This window comes from Lytechinus variegatus, chromosome 8 (genome assembly GCF_018143015.1).
Source record: "Lytechinus variegatus isolate NC3 chromosome 8, Lvar_3.0, whole genome shotgun sequence".
Lineage (NCBI taxonomy): Eukaryota > Metazoa > Echinodermata > Echinoidea > Temnopleuroida > Toxopneustidae > Lytechinus > Lytechinus variegatus.
Genome location: NC_054747.1, coordinates 35,281,045 through 35,303,137, shown reverse-complemented (window position 1 = coordinate 35,303,137; position 22,093 = coordinate 35,281,045). Strand labels below are relative to the sequence as shown.

The 22,093-nt window shown below is 35.7% G+C and overlaps 2 protein-coding genes across 2 annotated transcripts in view; both read right to left on the bottom strand.

The window, feature by feature from the left end:
- The window catches only part of LOC121420436 (coatomer subunit alpha-like), a 38,019-nt gene extending 32,337 nt beyond the window's left edge, over positions 1-5,682 (bottom strand). The window contains exon 1 of the mRNA XM_041615071.1: positions 5,525-5,682. Coding sequence (XP_041471005.1) covers positions 5,525-5,564 — 40 coding nt within the window. The 5' untranslated portion in view covers positions 5,565-5,682. The remainder of the gene's footprint in view (positions 1-5,524) is intronic.
- Positions 5,683-12,127: 6,445 nt separating this feature from the next.
- LOC121420842 (slit homolog 1 protein-like) lies at positions 12,128-14,921 on the bottom strand. The gene has a single exon (XM_041615465.1). It carries the CDS (start codon positions 14,823-14,825, stop codon positions 12,168-12,170), a length of 2,658 nt encoding a protein of 885 aa, XP_041471399.1. The 5' UTR covers positions 14,826-14,921; the 3' UTR covers positions 12,128-12,167.
- Between the last annotated feature and the right edge of the window lie 7,172 nt (positions 14,922-22,093).

The following is a 22,093-nucleotide window of genomic DNA, read 5'->3' as shown; positions in this document are numbered from 1 at the left end:
TATCAAGATTTAATTTCTGAATAAAAATCAGAATGATTTCTTGCAATATATTGATGCACGAAATCAGAAATGAAAATGAAGATCTTGATATCAAGAATTCATTTCTTGATATCAAGAATTAATTTCTGATTAAAAATCAGAATGATCCCGGGAGCGAGATGTTAATGTTATTTGTATGACAGCTAATTGCTGGATTCACCATTTATTTTTCATTCTTTCATCTAAAACAGACTATAATTTCTTGTATTGTTTTTTACATGTGTGTACAGTTCTATTGATTGATTTTCTAGGGGCAGGGGGGTGGCATGAGATCGATGTTTAGGTATTTCTAATATGTCACGCCAACTCCCCCGCCCCTAGATCCTGCATCGTACAGATCAGAAATATGCCTAACACTTTGCAACATATTTCGAAAGGGAATTTGAATTGCAAAATGATGAAAATGGTCAACACATTTTCGAAGTCTCAACCTAAAAAAATAAAGCATGGTAAAATGAATGATGAGTGTTTTCATATATTTCCAATATTTCCCAACTGAAAAATAACTTACTGAAAACACACGTTCGTGATACGTAGGTGTCATTTTCAAGTGACCAAACATTAAAGCGGGAGTTCACCCTGACAAGAAGTTAATTGTAAACATTGCAGAAAAACACAATGATATTAAAGCATTGATGAAAGTTTGACGAAAATCCATCAAAGACTTTCAAAGTTATTAGAATTTGTATAATTTTTTTTATTTGTACAATCGCTGATTGAAAAAAAATCAATGAAATGTCCTTCACCACCCAAAGCAATCGCTCACATGGCTCATGTTTTAAAATGACCTCAGTGGCTGCCCAAATGAGCCCCAAGAGAAACGATTTTTATCTCATGTTTACCTGATTTTATAGTTCAGCAAATCTTGACAGATTATCTTGACAGATTATTTGTTGTCGAGTGTCCTGATGACAGATCTGGCTGCTTCACCCAACATGCCCAAGGTATTACGCAATGTACCTTATGACGAAGGAGGTATCACTTGCTTTGGCTGTAGCTTCATTTTTTTATTTCTTAGAGAGTTCATAGCGAAAGGTAAATAAAATATATTTTAACTCGTTAGGACCTCAAAACAATTTTAAAACATTCCTAATCGATCGTTCATTAATCCGAGATGTTTGTGACTTCATGATTTTCTTTTATTTCTTTCCCGCGGTTGTCAGAAAAATGCGTGATTTATATTTATTTTTGGAGAACGGGAGTCCGTAACGAAAGGTATATCATGTATATTTTAAATCATTAACACCTTAAAACAAAGTTAAAATATGTCCTGATAGATCGTTCATTAATCTTAGATGTTTGTTACTTCTGTTCTTTTATTTTCATTCCGCTGTTGTCAGAATAAATGTGTGATTTTTATTTCTTAGAGAGTTCAAGGCGAAATGTATATAAAATATATAATTTAACTCGTTAGGACCTCAAAACAATTTTAAAACATTCCCAATTGATCGTTCATTAATCTGAGATTTTTGTGACTTCTATTTTCTTTCATTTTCTTTCCCGCAGTTGTCAGACATGTCAGAAAAATGCGTGATTTATATTTATTTTTTTGAGAACGGGGGTCCGTATATAACGAAATGCATATCAAATATATTTCAACTCAAACACATCAAAACAATGTTAAAACGTCCTGACAGATGCGTGATTTAATTTCCTTTCGGGGAACGGGAGTCCGTACCAAGGTATATCAAATATATTTTAATTCATCAACACCTTAAAACAGTGTTAAAACATGTCCTGATAGATCGTTCATTAATCTTAGATGTTTGTGACTTCTGTTCTTTTATCTTTATTTCCGCTGTTGTCAGAATAAATGAGTGAATATTATTTCTGAGAGCGAAAGGTATATAAAATATATTTCAACTCGTTAGGACCTCAAAACAATTTAAAAACATTCCTAATCGACCTTCCATTATTCTGAGATGTTTGTGACTTCTATTGTTTTTTATTTTCTTTCCCGCGGTTGTCAGAAAAATGCGTGATTTATATCTATTTTTTGAGAACGGGAGTCCGTATATAACGAAATGCATATCAAATATATTTTAACTCAAACACCTCAAAACAATGTTAAAAAATGTCTTGATAGATCGTTCGTTAATCTTAGATGTTTGTGACTTCTGTTTTATTTTTATTTCCGCTGTTGTCAGAATAAATGTGTGAATATCATTTCTGAGAGTTCAAAGCAAAAGGTAAATAAAATATATCCTAACTCGTTAGGACCTCAAAACAATTTTAAACATACCTAATCGATCGTTCATTAATCTGAGATGTTTGTGACTTCTATTTTGTCTTACTTTCTTTCCCGCGGTTGTCACAAAATTGCGTGATTTATATTTCTTCTCGGAGAACGGGAGTCCGTAACGAAAGGTATATCAAATATATCTTAAATCATTAACACTTGGTCGCATGTCATAAGGTGGTCCAATTTCGCGAACAGGGTGAAAATGGTCAAAAATTTTATTTTTTGATATGTTATAGCTATTACCATTCTCTAAATAATGAAAAAGTTTTAAGTCTCGAATACCTTTATTTTTCCTTAAAATGACTAATTAACAGCTAATTATTACATAGACGTCAATGTAAATGTGAATTTTGAAATGTGTTTTTCTCAAATTGGACCTGCTGCATATAAAATGGTGTCAATAGTTAATGCAACATTGGATCACCCTAGTATTTTGCAGTTATAGTCTTTAAACATCAATAATTAAATCTGTACCAAAAATCAAATAATTATCTATTATTGTATGCATATTAATTATACTAATTAATTAACAGTATTTAATTTCACATTTTTGCCCCCAAAATACCTGTCACTGTATTTATATGCTTGGCAAAATGACAATATCATGGGTAGAAATGTTTGTTGCAATGATACACAACATTTGTACTAAAAATTAAGATTACAAATTAGATAATTAACCAAATCTCTCCGGTTTACTAATTGATTAGGTTGCAGATCAGAGCTGACATACACATGTATTCCATTGCTGCATATTTTCAAAATTGTCAAATTTTTATGACATTTAGTTGTTCCCTGCTTTAAAACACCCAAAAATATGAGGATAACAGTCATATTACATATTATAGTAAGTTGTTAATTAGGTTTAATTAATATTTTATCATTTACCACATCCACCGGCTCCGCCACCCCTGTTACTTCTAACTTAATGTGCTATAGTTTTTGTTCCTGATATTGTATCGATTTAATTCATAGTAATATATTTAGCCTATAGTTCTAGCTTCAAAATGAGATATTACTCAATAAATTTGGTCAAGATGCTGTGATGTAGCAACAATTTATCCATGGCACCGTGCCGAAAATTGTTCATACGCCACCCTTTTTGCATACCCAACTTATGAAATGCGACCACCTTAAAACAATGTTAAAACATGTCCTGATCGATGCGTGATTTACATTTCCTTTCGGGAACGGGAGTCCGTACCGAAAGGTATTTTAATTCATCAACACCTCAAAACAATGTTAAAAAATGTCCTGATAGATCGTTCATTAATCTTAGATGTTTGTGACTTCTGTTTTATTTTTATTTCCACTGTTGTCAGAATAAATGTGTGAATATCATTTCTGAGAGAGTTCAAAGCGAAAGGTAAATAAAATATATCCTAACTCTTTAGGACCTCAAAACAATTTTAAAACATACCTAATCGATCGTTCATTAATCTGAGATGTTTGTGACTTCATGATTTTCTTCTATTTTCTTTCCCGCGGTTGTCACAAAATTGCGTGCTTTATATTTCTTCTCGGAGAACGGGAGTCCGTAACGAAAGGTATATCAAATATATCTTAAATAATTAACACCTTAAAAACAATGTTAAAACGTCCTGACAGGTGCGTGATTTATATTTCCTTTCGGGGAACGGGAGTCCGTACCGAAAGGTATATCAAATATATTTTAATTCATCAACACCTCAAAACAATGTTAAAACATGTCATGAGAGATCGTTCATTAATCTTAGATGTTTGTGACTTCTGTTCTTTTATTTTCATTCCGCTGTTGTCAGAATAAAATTAATGTGTGATTTTTTTCTTAGAGAGTTCAAAGCGAAAGGTATATAAAATATCTATTTTAACTCGTTAGGACCTCAAAACAATTTTAAAACATTCCCAATTGATCGTTCATCAATCTGAGATTTTTGTGACTTCTATTTTCTTTTATTTTCTTTCCCGCGGTTGTCAGACATGTCAGAAAAATGCATGATTTATAAGTCTTTTATATTTATTTTTTGAGAACGGGGGTCCGTATATAACGAAATGCATATCAAATATATTTTAACTCAAACACCTCAAAACAATGTTAAAACATGTCCTGACAGATGCGTGATTTATATTTCCTTTCGGGAACGGGAGTCCGTACCGAAAGGTATATCAAATATATTTTAATTCATCAACACCTCAAAACAATGTTAAAACATGTCCTGATAGATCGTTCATTAATCTTAGATGTTTGTGACTTCTGTTCTTTTATCTTTATTTCCGCTGTTGTCAGAATAAATGAGTGAATATTATTTCTGAGAGCGAAAGGTATATAAAATATATTTTAACTCGTTAGGACCTCAAAACAATTTAAAAACATTCCTAATCGATCTTTCATTAATCTGAGATGTTTGTGACTTCTATTTTCTTCCCCGCGGTTGTCAGAAAAATGCGTGATTTATATTTACTCTTGGAGAACGGGAGTCCGTCACGAAAGGCATATCAAATATATTTCAACTCAAGCACCTCAAAACAATGTTAAAACATGACCTGATAGATGCGTGATCTATATTTCTTCTCGGAGAACGGGAGTCCATAACGAAATATATTTTAAGTCAATACACCTCAAAAACACTTTAAAACGTTTCCAGACAAAAAGCCCCATAGATTTTTAGATAAACAGCAACTTAACATTTCAATATTTTGCCGATATCAACTGTAAGCTTAAGTTAGGTATTGGCGTGTGCGCCGCCGATTAGAACAATATTATTACAGCGAACTTCGCGGATTGGCAATAAAACTTGACTTTACCGGGATCAAATCATCAAAGCGCATGTGAAAATCAAAACATCACGTGTAAAATCGGCCACCATCGAATCGGCGGGTTTACGACACGCGTAAGAAAAATCCTGGCGAGAACGCTGATGAGTATGACTATTCATATATATCTCATATTTAAGCAACTACAATTTTTGTAATATGTTCCCTACTTTGCAAAATAATGAAGGTAAAATTACGGCACACATTGATTATTAGTCTAAATAATATGTCTGGATCTCAGCTAGCAGCTAAGCTCAGCTCCGCCGGTACGATGCGCGACGGCGGCGCGGGGAGCGCGGGCGTGGCAATGGACCATGGCACGGCACATCGGCAGTCCCGAGCCCGACATTGCAAAGAACCAGCTGCGCTTTGCACATTGGGGGTGCTGTCATAACACTCAATTCCACCACGAATTGCACAGTCAAATACGTGAGTATTAATTTCATTGCATACCTTTCACCCTTGCAGATTTCGTCTCAAATTTTGTAAGCATGATGCTGCTGTCAAATCATCAAAAAAGAAATGTAAATTTTTCCTTTCCTCCTGACAATTCCACGTAAATCGCAGCCACGTCACTTTCAGCTTATGTTTAATAGTCTTATGTACAGCCGTTTTCTCTTGATATTCTTTTCTGACTAGCAACAACAATAGTGAGGGATTGGTCGAAATTCCAAAAATTTCCCGTTGTTGGCGACTAATATATATATATATAAGTGCGCAGCACCCTCTCTCGTTAGATTTTTTTAGACTGCATTTTTATCTCGAAATGGCTCTGGTGAAAACTGAAATTTACCCCCCCCCCCCGTTGTTGGTTTTTTTTATATTACTTCTTTCTTGTTAAGAATCACTCATTAATTTATCTATTCATTTTTCTGTATCGTTATATTGCAGTTTGTTTACTAATTTTTCGTATATCCTTAACTGTTCTTTCTTTTCTTCCGTTTTTTTCTATTTCTTCCTTTTTTTTTTTTTTTCTTAATATTTTATTTTCTTTCTTCTTCCATCTTTTCATGTAAAATAATGAATTAAAAATTTGGCTGGTCACTATTCACAGCCGATCGGGATTTATTTGAATTCCTTGAAATTTAGAGTGCATGGGCCAAAAAAAATGGCACTTATACGGGGTATTTATATTGCGCACATAATCCACCTTGTTAGGTGCTCCTCAAGGCGCTCCTATGTTACCCGGCTTAACTAGGCGTTCATAGCGCACACAGCTTTTTAAGGAATTACTTCCTACCGGTACCCATTGACCTCACCTGGGTTGAGTGCAGCACGTTGTGGATCAGTTTCTTGCTGAAAGAAATTACGCCATGGCTGGCATTCGAACCCACGACCCTCTGTTTCAAAGTCCGGAGACTAATCCACTGGGCCACAACGCTTATGTTTAAAAATGGAATTTTGGGGCAAACAGATATTTTCATTATCAGATTACGTTTCTGCCTGAAGATGTTGTTTGTTTCATGAAATTAGTTCAGAAAAACCTTTTTAGAAGTGATTACTATAGGCTTTGGGGGAAAATGAAAATGGAAGCCATGTGAAAGCTTACTTTGTGATAATTTTTGGCGCTGATTTCTAAAGGGCATCAGTTCTCCTGTTTTGTTGAATAGAATAACCGTTACCACATTTTTTTTCACTTTGATATAGAACATAGATTATCCAGGGTCGGCTCAATCTATACTTTGCTAGTCATGTGGAAAATATTTTCATCCACATTTTCAGGATCGGCCGCGAAAGCTTAATTGAATTAAGGAATGGTCCGGGCTGAAAATATGTCTAAAAGAATAGAGCAAAATTCACAAAGCAAAATGCTGAAAATCTCATCAAAATCGGATAACAACAAGTTATTGAATTTTAAAGTTAAGCAATATTTTATGAAATTGAAAACACCTATATGCACATCGTCATTAATATTCATTAGGTGGGCTGATGATATCACATCCCCACTTTCCCTTTTCTTCATGAAATCATAAATATTCATTTTTTTCATGTGTCAATGACGTGTTTCCATTATGATGAAATAAGTTGCAGCAATAAATAACTACTGCACTTAATCAGTTATCAATCTAATCGTTTTTGTTCTTGGTAGATTTTTTTTTGATAAACTTTATTTCAATTAAAGAACAAGTAGGGATATATGGTCAGCCCACCTAATGAATATTTGTAAAGACATTCCTGGAATTGTTTTGGCACCGGAATAATGCATTTTTTTTTTAAAGGATCAAATTTTCAGCATTTTGCTTTGTGAATTGTAGGCCCTACTCTTATGGAGCTATCAATATCTCGATCCAGCCTGGACCAAGCCTTTAAGGCGCAAGTTCAGTTTGTTTATGTAGGCCTAGGCCTATATTAAGATTAAGGTCAAGTTCATCCCTTCAGCATGATGATTGGAATAAACAGAAATAAATTATTCAAGCATAATGCTGAAAATATCATTAAAAAGTCTCATGTAAAATAAACAAAAAATCTAAAATACGATGAATCAAAATGTTTGCTTATTTTTCTCTTAACAGTTCTATTCACAAAAGGAGTATGCAAATATGCAGAGAATCAGATATGTCCCTCTATCATTGTTTCTTTTGTTTTTTACTCAATCAATATTGTACATATTTCATTTTTTACAACATGATTTGACAAAGACCCTTCATCTGCATACCGACAAGCTATAGGACGTGAATATAATATTGGGTTTTGGGGGAATTTTTGGCATTTTTTTTAAGATGGCATAAATATCCTATACCTACATCCATTTTCGATTATTCAGTGCTTTAATAGTTAAAGTTTTCTCTTTTTATTAAAATCAACTTTTTGATTGGGTGGTCTTGCCCTTAAGGCAGTCTGAGCAGTTCTCTTATCGTTAAAAAGATGCACAGGCATATTCAACTAGGAATTAACGCGAACTGAATATGTGTAACTTACTTGAAGAGTGACCTGTTAAGTGTTAAGGACTGCTTTTAGTGAATCGTGAATAAGAAACATATCTCACCGAATAATGCAAGCGCGATGCGCGAGCTGAAAAATCGAACCAAATATTTGCCTTTTATCTTATAATGTTTTACTGGCGGCCTTATTTTTTATCATTTTTTTTCTTCAATTTTACCACTTCGGGGGGGGGGGGTTGGTGGACATGGCTATATAATCATGAAGCAGGACTGACGAGGCCCAAAGTTTGAGGTAGTCATATTTTCATTAAGGGTGTGCATTAATATATATATATATATATATATATATATATATATATATATATATATATATATATATATTAATAGTGTATAATTATGATGGGATTATTTAAGTAAATTTGACCAAATATACTTTTTTAAGCACCAAAGCACTTATCCATTATTTCAACTGGAATTATGACATTATTTTAATGTTACTGATTTTGTTTGTGTTTTTCTTTTTGTTGTACTTTTATATAAGTTATGCATGCAATCGTGAATTATTTGACGAAATACTGATGATGATTTGTTCATTATATTGTAAGATTTTTTTCTCTCTAATACTCACACTAGGAATAAACGCCATTGACTGTCATTCATAGCATATGACAGACCAAAGTGATGCCTTTCATAAAGCACGCAAATGAGAATTTAAGTACGACCCCGTAAGTCACACTTCACTGGCGTACAGATCCCCCCCCCACCCAAAAAAAGTGGGAGGGGGGGAAGGAATAAGGGTGAAATATTATATTATTTCTGAATATAATGTCAAACTCTATCACATACTTGGATTTTTGTAATAAAAATGTTGAAGTTTTGCTCGCTCCCAACTTGTTATCAATTCTATGCGATAAGCCATATCGAGCCCCCTCAAAAATGTTTACTAACTACGCCTCTGCCACAATTAAATCTTTGTGTAACACCCCCGGGAGTCAGGGCGCAGATCCAGAACTCACCACACGCCACTGAAAAAAAATGGGTCCCACTTAAAAATAGCACAAAAAATAATAAAAGGGGCCCTTTGTAATTGCCTCCCCTTCCCTTCCCAGTGGCCACACCCCACTCCCCCCTCTCTTTCTCTCTCTCTCTCAATCTATCTATCTCCGTTTCTTTCTCTCGACACTCAGTCCCCCTTCTCTCCATGAATCTCCCTATTCTTCCACTTGGCCCCCCCCCCCTCAGGGCTACCACCTAGGCCTGCCTCTCTCTTGACAATATTTTTTCACACTAATTGATACACACAAGTCATATGACCATGATGTACATGTAGTTGTATGCAATCAATGCAGATATCGAAACTTGGACATTTTAGAATTGATAGACCCAATCGTACATATCAACGACTCATTGTTTGATATCATAAACACACAATAAAGAGATATTCAAACAAATCCTGCTTGTGTATTTTCAATAGTTATGATGAGTATTGTCTTAATGGGCAAAGCCACTCCAACTGAAAGAGGATATGAACAAAAAATGCGGGAAATCAAATAAGTATGAAATGTTGAAAATCTTTATTTTTATAGAGCACGGGATGTGATCATTTTATATCATCTTTCTTTTTCGCCCAAAATCGATTTTGAGATCTTTATTGAGCTTGAAAAAGCAAATCCTAAGCTTTTGCATTAACTTAATAATAATGATAACCCACACAGGTTCTCTATTGAATATCGAAGAAATTCGGTGAGAATGTTTATAAACGATATTCAAAAACAGTTTTTAGTTCTGTGTTTACGCCTGATAATGTGCACACGTGCAATTTCAGTGAAAATTGAAAATAAAATGATGTTACATAAACTCCACTTTCTCGTTTTTTTTTACATTTCTCAATTTGAAATATCATTGTGCTAATATGAAGAAGAATTTGTACATACTTAAGTGCTGCTTTGTCTATAATCATGTATATAGCTTGTTGATTTGTTTGATTTATACTGTGATCAATAAAGATTGAAAGAAAACGAAGAAGAATTACTCTTTGAAATAAGCTAATTTTCTCAATTTCACTTTTTGAAGACCCCCCCCCCAAAAAAAAAAATAATAAAATTAAATCAAATTAAATAATAAATAAAAAATAAAACCAAACATAACGAAATTCAAAAAAATAGTTTTAGCTATTTACAGACATCCTTCCCTGCCAAATTATTATTATACATGAATATCTTATCCTCCAATTTTATTATGTGTGTCAATATGAGCATGGACCTACAAATTAAAAGTCAAGCCACAAAAGTACTTCCTCCAGTGTCAAGTTTGTAATTCGACTAAATTAAAGAATCGGTTTTGCTGTTTTGTCTTCTAATAAACATATTAAGGTTTGGATTTTTTATGTGTACAAAAGTTGGAAACCAAATACTGCTATTGTGCTTTAGGGAATTTGTTTCTTTCTCTCTACAGAAAGTTTCATAATAACGACACTGAGTCATCAGGGGCCTGTTGCATAAAACTTTTTACCTGAGAAAACTCTGGTAAAAACTGAAAACTAAGATTAGTCTGATTTCTGCAATTGACTTTAACACAGGGCAAATACTCCGGTAAAATCAACCTGAGATTTCTCAGGTAAAATGTTTTATGCAACGGGCCCCTGGTCGTTTACATAAGTCAATATCCATCGCACTGGATTAAAACTTTACTACCAGTATATATAGCACATCGAATATTTTAAAACCATAATTATTTAGAATGTATATTGCATAACAATACCAGATAATGTCTTTAAAATCTTGTAAATAGTATGTTCTGAGGCCCGTTACATAACACTTTTTACCTGAGAAAAATCAGGTTGTTTTAACTGGAATTTTTGCCCTGTGTTAAAGTCAATGGCAGAAATCAGACTAACTTTAGTTTACAGTTTTTACCAGAGTTTTCTCAGGTAAAAACTTTTTTCTTTCTTTCTTTCATTATATACCTGTAAAAAAATATTTCCAATGTATATTGGACATCTTTATGCAACTTACTTTATAGTTAAGGTACTTTTTGGTCAAATACTTCTTTGTGGATTATCATGCTGTATAGAGAGATTTTGATAAAAGCACTGTTGAATTGAACCAAACAAGCAATTATTTTACTATGGTGTCATGTTTAATTTGTAGTTTAATCATTTCACTTAATTCATTTTATGCTCCCATGGCATTAGTGTTCACCTTTTCCTAAATATCAAAGGTGATTGTGGTCATTGAGAAATATCTATATCAGTATAAAGAATTAGGAGTAGTAAATTAGAAAAAATACTGGTGGTGAGAAGGCCTAGTAATCATGTAATAGTCTGATATAGTGGTATATTTAGCAGAAGCATAATAGTAGTAGTAGTAGTAGTAGTAGTAGTAGTAGTAGTAGTAGTAGTAGTAGAAGTAGTAGTAGTAGTAGTAGTAGTAGTAGTAGTAGTAGTAGTAGTAGTAGTAGTAGTAGTAGTAGTAGTAGTAGTAGTAGTAGTGGTGGTGGTATAGTAGCAGAAGCATAATAGTAGGAAGTAGTAGTGGTATATTAGCAGAAGCATAGTAGTAGTAGTTGTAGTAGTAGTAGTAGTAGTAGTAGTAGTAGTAGTAGTAGCAGTAGCAGTAGTAGTAGTAGTAGTAGTAGTAGTAGTAGTAGTAGTAGTAGTAGTAGTAGTAGTAGTAGTAGTGGTAGTAGTACTACTACTACTAGTAGTAGTAGTAGTAGTAGTAGTAGTAGTGGTGGTGGTGGTATAGTAGCAGAAGCATAATAGTAGGTAGTAGTAGTAGTAGTGGTATATTAGCAGAAGCATAGTAGTAGTAGTAGTAGTAGTAGTAGTAGTAGTAGTAGTAGTAGTAGTAGTAGTAGTAGTAGTAGTAGTAGTAGTAGTAGTAGTAGTAGTAGTAGTAGTAGTAGTAGTGGTAGTAGTAGTAGTAGTTGGCGACTAGGGCAGTAGGCCCCTTTTTAGTAGTAGTCAGGTAGTAGACGATCTTCACGTTACACCATATATTCCTTTTCCGTGCATATGTGAATGACTAATTGCACTTTTGGCAACTAAGTAGACCTATTACGTTGGCGTCTTCAGGAGTAATCATTTAGCATCATCAGTATCATCGTCATCATGAATGGGGGAAAGTAACCTTCGGTTCCACTAGCTGCCCTCGTTATATGCATTGATTACATACGCACTAATTAGCCAAACTTTCGCCAGGCTAAAAAACACACTACTCTGGAGGTATAATATGGTTTGATCTTCTATTAACTTTCATAAGTTTGACAAATTTGGTCCAGAAGTATTCCTGCTCTTCTTCATTTTCCGACCAAGTGAGGTAGGTCCCATGATCACCGAGGAAGAGCCTCACCAAGAACGGCAGCTCCGCATCAGGGATATCCTCTAGGAAAACCACCACCATGTTCTCAATTTGGGACTCATTAACGTGATCTAAAGCTATCCGGAATTTAACCAGAAACCAGTTGTTCTGGAAAGCATTTCTGCTTAACAGCAAAACAGTTTTATAACTCCGCTCGACGATGTAGTGGACCGAATCGAGATAGTGCATGCCGATGATGAGATCCTCATCGCCATAAATGTTCCTGTTAAGGTCAGGTAGCTTCTCTTCTATGAGTGGTTTGAAGTGATCCTTCATCCACTGGTCATCCTCATCGTCGCACATGATGTTGATGTCGTACGTGAATTCGTCGTGACCACGAGCATCCTCCATCTCGTCGTACCCCAGGATGGCGAGCTTTAGGAGGAAAATTTTGTATTTCAAGGCCCATCGGTTACTGTACATCATCAAGGCGACTATGATTACTCCAATCCCAGTCAGAATGAGCAGACTGATGAGAGTTGTGTTTGGGCTGCAGAACTCATCAGTTTGGAAAGTCAACAGGGGCTTTTGTTTCAGAGGATCAAGAGACGCCGATGAGCAGTAGGTTTGATCAGCGTTTATGAGATAGATATCTCCTCTAAGCCATTCGACCATCCACCTGATCTTACAAGAACAGACTATAGGATTATTAACAAGGGATATTGCTGTCAGGGTGGACATGACTGGATCGAACGAGCTGGAATTGAAGGCTGTTAGATCGTTGTTGGTCAGGGTGAGCGTAGTCAGCAGAGGGATTTTTGTGAAGGCATCCTCGGAGAAATAGCTAAGGTGGTTATCATCGACATGCAGAGCAAGAAGGTTTGTTAAACCTTGGAGAAGATCAGACGAAAGATGTGTCAGGTAATTCTGCTGCAAATGTAGTTCCTTCAGGGATCTCAGATCAGAAAACAATCCCATTTCAAGGAATGGAATTTCGCATTTTACCACAGAGAGTTTTTGTAAGGAAGTCAGGTTTGAAAATACACCTACCGGAAAACCACCTAGAGGGTTGTTGTCGAGGAACAGAGTGCGAAGATATGTCAAGCCACTAAAGAGGGATAAATTCTTTGATGAATCCCATAAACTGTTGACTAACATTATAGATCCCGTCATGTCAATAAACTCGAGCAATGGTGCAGTTTTGAAAGTTTCACCCGGTATGAAAGAGTCATCCCCAAAATAAGGCACCCGTTGTCGAATATTAAAAGATGTCAGGAGAGGTGCCCATAGTGACATGTCAAGTAGTTTACAGCCCGGCACATCAAGTATCTTCAATTTTTCAAGCGCGTCAAAAGCTCCAATTTCAAGAGAAGATAGATCTTCGTTGTTGGACAAGTCTAAGAGCACCAAGGTATTCAAACCACTGAAACTAAAGGAAGCTATGTGAATGAGACTATTATCAAGTAAATATAACTCATGTAAATTTATCTCCCAGGTCGAGTTTTTCGGGTTGATGGTTTGAACTTCATTATATCCAAGGTCGAGAATCCTCAGTTCTTTCATTCCTGCAAAGTGTTCTGGCTCTATCTCACTGATGTAATTGCCACTCAGACTTAGCCGGTGAAGAGTGGTTAGGTTTGAGAATATGGAATGGTTCAATGAAATGAAGTCGTTAAAAGATAGGTCAAGACCGAAGAGAGAGGCATTAGAGAGGGGACTGAATAAATCTGGAATGATGGCGTCCAAGCCACTTCCAATGATCGAAATTTCCTTGATGCTGGAGATCGCCGCACCTTGGAACAACTGAGTCAACACCGCATTGGTCGTAGGGAAGGCACCTACGACCAGGTTCTGGGCATTCAATGGCGCGATGGCTGCAGGATCAATGGACGTGATCGGGTTCTGCATATCAATAGTGTCTATAGGACACAGGATGGCAAATGTCTCAGGGGTTATACTTTCAATTCCATTGTAACCGATGTTAAGATCAGGCAGTACGAGGTCGCTGCAAATTGTTACGTTGACCGATGCGAGATTGTTGTAGCTCATATCGAGGTTTAGAAACTTGGATGATATCCCCAAAACTTCGTCTGGAAGCGATGTGAAATTGCAACCATTAAGTAAAAGAAGTTCCAGTTTGTGAAGCCATTGTAAAGAAGGGATCGATGATAAACTTGGGTTGTCACTTAGATCAAGGGTGGCCAGGTTCTCGAGTGGTTTGAATGCCTCAGGTTGAATTGTAGTGATGTCATTTTTTGAGAGATCAAGGAAGAGGAGGAGTGTGTATCTGGTGAAAGACACATTATTAAGACTACGGATGTTGTTCAGGGACAGATCAAGATGGAGCGCATCGGTTGGCAAATCATCAGGAATTTTTGCAAGACCCCTTTGCCTGCAGTCGGCCCTCTTGGCAATAACATCGAAGTCGCACTTTTCCGAAGTGAAAACCCATGCGATCCGAGTAGACGTCGGATCATTTTCAGGTTCCTTCGTCGTCATCATCTCGTATCGACGACTGGTGACTCGAAGAACGAACACCAAAAACCAGCAAAGTCGGATCTGACAAGCCATGGCTTATCTGCAGTTCATAATTGACCCCTGTATACGAGACTATGTGGAAATGGAAATGATTTAAGTTTAAAAGAATGGCAATAACAGCTTTCTAAAAGGTCCTTCAAAAACCAGTTTTGATGATGTCATATCAGGGGCGGTGGCTTGACCATGGGACGTGCATGCCTTGGGGGGGTGGAAATAAGGTTTGGAAAAAAATTCAGCTATTAAAAGCAGAAGAAAGGATGCGAATTTAGTTTTTCTTGCCAGTGTCGGAACTCCTCTGCCTCAGCGGGAGGGTACACGTACATGCACCCCCCCCCCGCTACACCCTTGGAATCCATGAAACATGGGGCACGGTCGTTCCCCCCTTTAAATTTCTAACAAAATATTTAAAGAAATACAAGATGAAAAATAATTTGACATAGAGATGCACTTTTTAAGGTTCGATGGATCTAAATTTGGACGAAACCATGGAAACCACAGCAAGCACCACTAGCAACCCCCCCCCAACCCTAGTGTTGGTGTATGAAATTCCTTATAAATGTGATGGATTTAGTTGGAACATCTTAATTAGAAACAAATTAAAATAAACAATAAGCTATTCAACTTAATGCTTGTCAGGCTAACAAATAATCTGTAATTGTGTAGAGTTCAGGGGAAAAGTATAGTATCGAAATACTTCATAAGCCATGCTCCAATAAACAATAATTTCCTATCAGCAAAGCATAGAAACTAGATTGAGGGGAAGACCCACTATTAATAAGGAAGAGAAATTGAGTGGGTGTATTTGGATCGAGATTTGGAGTGAGGCTTCTCTGCCCCTTTTACTGCCCCCCCCCAAAAAAAAAAATCTAGCGTTAATTGTTAATTAGAATGCGAAACTGGACCAATTTAAGAACAATCCCAGCATTTAAAGATGAATCCACCCCGTATAAGTCTACCTTTTATAATTAGAATATCTCGTTTTTGTCTTGAAATGTGTAAGTGTATGTGGGATGGGGGTGGTGGCACAGGTCACCCCCTATGGAAAGTGGAAGATGTATATTCCCCATCCCCTAGGATTTATGCAAGCTACATACTTCAAATTTGTAATCGTTTCCTTTGCAACTTCATCAATTTAAGGCTATGTCTGCGTTTTGGTAACTATACTGGTGTCTGTCATGGTAAGTTCTTAGCTTCTTCGCTTTTCATTTCAACCCGAGCCATGAGTGCATGAGTTTTCAATGGACAATATTGACGGCTCAGTTCTTGTTTCGTTTTGTTGTAACTCCCTTTTTGTAAGCGTCTTTTGTTCTGAAACTTCATTTCGTCATAGGGGGATCCAGGGGGCCCCGGGGGCCCCGCCCCTCCCCTATTGGCGGAACCACTAGGGAAAAAGGGGAAAGAAAGAAAAACAAAGAAAAAGAAGGGAAACCGAGGAGAAAATGAAGAGGAAAAATAAAAGGAGAGAGAGAGACAGTTAAACAAAAGATAAGGGGAAGTTAGGGGCCTGTTAGGGGTTTTAAATATCTTGTTAAAATGGAGCTTAAAATAATAAGTTTTGAAGTCAATATACAAAACATTATTTTGTGTGATTTTACAAATTGATCTTTTTTCTAAGTGCTCTGTAAAAACGTCAGCTTAATGGTCGGAAATTCAACATTTTCTGAGCCCAAAATTTGATTTGGCGATCAAGTTAAAATCCCCCTTTCGTGACAGTTCTGTTTATCATAAACTTTGGCTCGCGATTTGCGTTTGTATCAATATATTTTCTCATGCATCATAATTACCAAAAAGTTTGAAATGTCCAGTTTTCAGGCAGTAATGCTAACCGATTTCGCACGCTCATTAGACTTATATAAGATATTTATCTAATAATTAAATATATCGCTTTTCAGAATAGAATTTCGACAAGTTTCATCTTGCGCTTATAGGTAGGGGAATACAAAGATAGTCATCATTTTCATATGATGACAAATGTCCGACTTAAAATGGCCCGGTCCTATATAATTACGTCAAGACTCAAAATATGTTCTTTGTTAAGTGCGATCGATCCATATCCCTCCCACAATTTTCGTGCAAAGTGTTCTAAATATAAATTGACCTTTTTTCAGATCGGAATAACAAATTTTTAAACTCGCGCTTGAATTCCCGCTCACTTTATTCATTTTCATGATAAAAAATGTACCGTATTACCCAAGTTCGAGGTCCAAATCTGAAACACGCGCTTATGTTTGTTCACATATACGCATCCTCCCAGGCAGCAAAGTATATCTGGGCCAATATGGGCCGCATATGAGTTTAATGTGGGTCATATGGGGCCATTATGTCCCATATGTAATCCCCATATGGGCTGGTCCACTTGAAACCCATATGACTAAAAACATCTGGGCCCCATATGGGCCATGTGGCATCATTAGTATCGATCGATCTGGACTGCACTCATGAATATTCAATACAACAGTAAATGACCAAAATTTTAGCTAATACAGCTCATAGGCGGATCCAGGGGGGCCGAGGGGCCCGGGCCCCCCCCCCCCCTATTGGCGGAGCAAAAAGAAAGAAAAAAGGGGAAAGAAAGAAAAAAAAAGAAAACGAAGGGAAAAGAGAGGAAAAAAGAGTGGGAAACGTAAGAGGAGGAAGACGAGTGAATAAAACAAGATGGGGGAAGACTTGGAAAATAATTTTAACAAATCTTTCATGTTGGGATGTAAAATTTTCGCTCGCACTTCGCGCTCGCATTGCCTTTTAGCTCAATATTGAGCTTAGAATATCAAATTTTGAAGTCATTATACACAAACATATTTCAGCTCGGAAACTTTCATTATTTTGTTTGATTTACAAATTGAAATTTAAAAAAGTGCTCTGTAAAAAAATGTTTTACTGTGGTCTGAATATTAACAATTTCTGCTTGCGCTGCACGCTCGCAATATTTGTTTGTCAGGTACCTATTACTTTCGTGTATTCCATAAAGTTATCAAAATATCCCTTTTCAGGTCTGATTGTCAAAACGTATCAGCTAGCGCTGCACGTTCGCATTTTCATGTTTTGTTGGTGAGTTATGTATGTCTCAATAACAATTCTAAAACAAACTACTTAAAATCCCCATTTGATGACAGTTTGTCAAAAATTTCTGCTCGCATTGATTTTTGAAAGATATTAACTCATGCATCATATTCATAATTACAAATTGCTTTAATTGTCCAGTTTTCAGGTATAGTTTCGCGCTCTCATGCTTTGGAAGCAAAAGAGGAAGATAGTCATCATTTTCATATTATGACATAATGTCTTTATAGAATGTCCCGGTCCTATGTCAAAACTCAAAGTAATAATAATGAAACATATCAGCTCTTTTTTTTTAACTGTGATCCATATCCACCTCACAATTTACCCACAAAGTGCTTGAAATACAAAGCTTAAATTGACCCCTTTTCAGATCAGAATATCATATATTTCTTAGCTCGCGCTTTGCGCTCGCTTTACTGATTTTCATGATAAGAGAGATAAAATTTAGAATACCAAATTCTAGGTCACGGTCGAAATCTAAAACATGCGAGTGCACATTCTTCAGATACGCAGCTGGTTCTCTATTTAAATCATTATCCAGTTTCAGATCACAATATCAATAATTGTCTGCTGGCGATTTGCTCTCGCACTATTTTTTCCACTCGCGCTTCACGCTCGCATCAATTGTTTAGTTATATACTTATCCTCTTCATGATTACAAAAAAAGCTTAGAATTTCCATTCTTTAGTTAGAAATGTCAATAATTTTCAGCTCGCGCTTCGCGCTCTCATTTTTAATGTACGTTTATTTCCAATTACTCATCCTTTTCATGATTTAAAAAATATGAATAGAGTGTTCCACTTTTGGGTTTAAATCTCGAAGTTTTCAGTTCGCGCTTCGCGCTCGCATCAGTTAACATTTGTCTTCATGGCCTAAAAGCAGCCGTTAACAGATCCTTTTTTTATCAGATCAAAACGTACATCAAAAATAAGTTTAAAAAAATTCTGCTCGCTCTTTGCGCTCGCATTATTAATGTAGGATGATTTTCAATTACTCATCCTTTTCATAATTAAAAAAATATGAATAGAGAGTCTCATTTTTAGGTTTAAATCTCGATTTTTTCTGCTCGCACTTCGTGCTCGCATCAATTAATTAGATATACTTATCCGTTTTCATTCTTCAGGTAAAAATGTCCAAATTTCTGCTCGCTCTTTGCGCTCACATTATTAATATAGGAGGATTTCCAATTACTCATCCCTTTCATGATTAAAAAAATATGAAAAGAGGATCTCAATTTTAGGTTTAAATCTCGAATTTTTCTGCTCGCACTTCGTGCTCGCATCTATTAATTAGATATATAATTATCCTTTTTCATTCTTCAGGTAAAAATGTCAAAATTTCAGCTCGCTCTTTGCGCTCGCATTATTTGATAGTTGAAATATATAACGTCTTCATGGCTAACAAGCTGCCGTTAACAGATCCTTTTTTATCAGATCAAAACATATATTAAAAAATTTCTGCTCGCGCTTCGCGCTCGCACTTTTTTTGAAATAAGGCTTTTGATATTATATGAATATATATATATCTAACTTAGTGACTAAGTGACTATTAGAACTATCCCTTCAAAGAAACAAACAAAAATTAATTTTGAGTGGCCGATCGGGGAAAATGTGGCTGAAAAAAAATTCCGGCCCCCCCCCCCTATTCGCGAAGGCTGGATCCGCCCCTGCAGCTACAACAATATGTTTATGTTTATGCAAGGATTCCACCATGAAAAGTTTCAGAAAAGCATGTAATTTATTACTATAGAATTAAAAATCGAAACATTCAATTTCAGGAGAAAATTTCCAAGGTTAAATATTGAAAATTGTTATCAACCATAGCCTGTCATAGCAAACTCGCTCTATATATATAGAAATCAATAACAAGATCCAGTAATTAGGTGTAGGATAGGATTAAGATAGGATTACGAATTAGGGTTAGAATTGTCATTCTGATGCAAACGGATATTTTCACCATGATAAGATTATCTTACTTGTGAAACTGTTGTGTGTTTTGTAATGTAGGATTACATGATATGATAAAACGATAGGGATTAGAACATTGGGTTGTAAAGTCCCCTGAATGACACAAATTAATATATTTTTTTAATTGATTAAAACATCGTGAACCTGCATGGGGCCCATATGGGACCCATATAAAACACAGTATCGTTTTCATATGGGGCCCAGACATGCCAGATGAGCCATGTAGGGTTTACATGGGTTTCATGTGGGCTTGACCAGATTTTCCCGATATGAAACCTACATGGCAGATATGGGCCCCTGATGGTTTGGATGACGCAAAGCCCATAGGTCCCATATGAGCTGCCCATATGGGGCCCAGATGAGCCCTACTTTGATGACTGGGTTGCATGGCTCTATTTAAATCATCATCCATTTTCAGATAACAATATCTAAAAAAAATCTGCTCCCGTATTGCGCTTGAATTATTAACCAAGCAAGATCCAAAATTACTCATCCTTTTCATGATTTTCAAAACGTCTCGAATTTGTCCCGCTCACGATTCGCACTCGCCTAAATAATTGTTCAGTCAGGGGTGGTGGAACGTATTTTCGTTTGGGCCGGCAAAGCCCCCAAAAGGGCATTTATAATTATTTCAAATGGTCATTCTGATGCAAACGGATATTTTCACCATGATGAGATTATCCTACTTGTGAAACTGTTGTGTGTTTTGTAATAATTGATTTGAGTAAAAAGGCCTTTTTGAAGTGATTTCTAATTGATGAAATATTGTTTTTGTTATCATGAAAAAGATGTGTAGGCCTATCTTAAAGATTGACACGAGTGCAACGCCCGAGGTGAATTTTTAATGACCAGAAAATGAAAATTAAAAGGACTGCGAGCTCAAAATATGTGATATTCCAACCAGAAATTTTGACATTCTAAGCACTTTTGTAATCAAGAATACAATACTATAATTGATGCGAGCGCGAAGCGCGGACCCCAAAATTTGTGATTTTTCAAACTATTATGTTTTAGATTTTACTTCAAAAAGGTTATTTTATTTTGAAAAAGGGCACATATAATTTTGCAATAGGGCACTTTCTATTTGGGGGAAAGGGAATTTTTTCCCCAACTGCATGGTAATTTTGGCGAAGGCTGGATATAATTGGTCCTTATTTTTTCCTCTAAGAATATGCCCAATATCAATGAAACCTTTGGAACAAGTAGGCTTGTATCAAAACATAAAAAGCAAAGAATAGGAACAAAGAAAATTGAAAAAAACAGACAAAGAGCGAGAAAGTTATGAGCATGTGAATATTGCAATCACTAATGCTATGGAGATCCTTATATTGGCAATGCGACAAGGATGTGTGATGTCACTTTCCCTTTGATGGACTGTAAAATACAGTCAAAATGTCTCTTCTTGCTTTTTCTTATGGTGATACAAACTCTTTATCCATATTATGTATTCTTTAAAAATCTGTATTACATGCCCTCTTATATTACACATGATCTATGGATAGATGTGATAAAAGAGGCAATTTAAGTGAAATGTCTATTAAAGTAATGGGGAGAGTTCTTCACAAGTGACATCACACATCTTTGTCGCATTGCCAATTTGCTATCTCTATAGCATTAGTGATCTCAATATTCAAATGCTCATAACGTTCTCATTATTTGTCTGATTTTTCTCAAACTTTCGTTGATCTGTTTCTTTGATTTTTCTGTTTTCACACAAGCTATGTTGTTCCAAGACTTTCATTCTCGACTCGCTCGCAATAGAAGCATTACATTTAAAGGGGAAGTTCACCCTGACAAAAAGTTTATTGTAAAAATAGCAAAAAAAATAATTAAAAATATTGCCGAAGGTTTGAGAAAAATTCATCAAATAATTAAAAAGTTATTAGAATTTCAATTATTTGCTTTGTGACGTCATATGCGAGCAGCATTCCTACATAGCGAATGGTAAAAAAATTAACGAAATGTCATTTTCTCAGAAAATTGAAAATGGTTTTGACTGTAACTTTTGTATATCAATAGACAAATCGTTTCACATCCGATCATGAAAAGAAAACAAAATTAAGTACAAAATTTGAAATTCATACATTTTATATTACATAACGCATGGGGCAGCTGCTCGTTTATGACGTCACAAATCCATAATTTTGAACTCTAACAACTTTCTTACTCTTTATCGGATTTTCCTCAAACCTTCACCAATATTTTTTACTATTTTTTAAGCTATTTTTACAACAAAGTTTTCTTCAGGGTGAACTTCCCCTTTAAAGGATTTTA

Bases quoted from the DNA above. Each gene is read 5' to 3' on its own strand.
- LOC121420842 (XM_041615465.1), bottom strand. From the start codon at position 14,825: ATGGCTTGTCAGATCCGACTTTGCTGGTTTTTGGTGTTCGTTCTTCGA.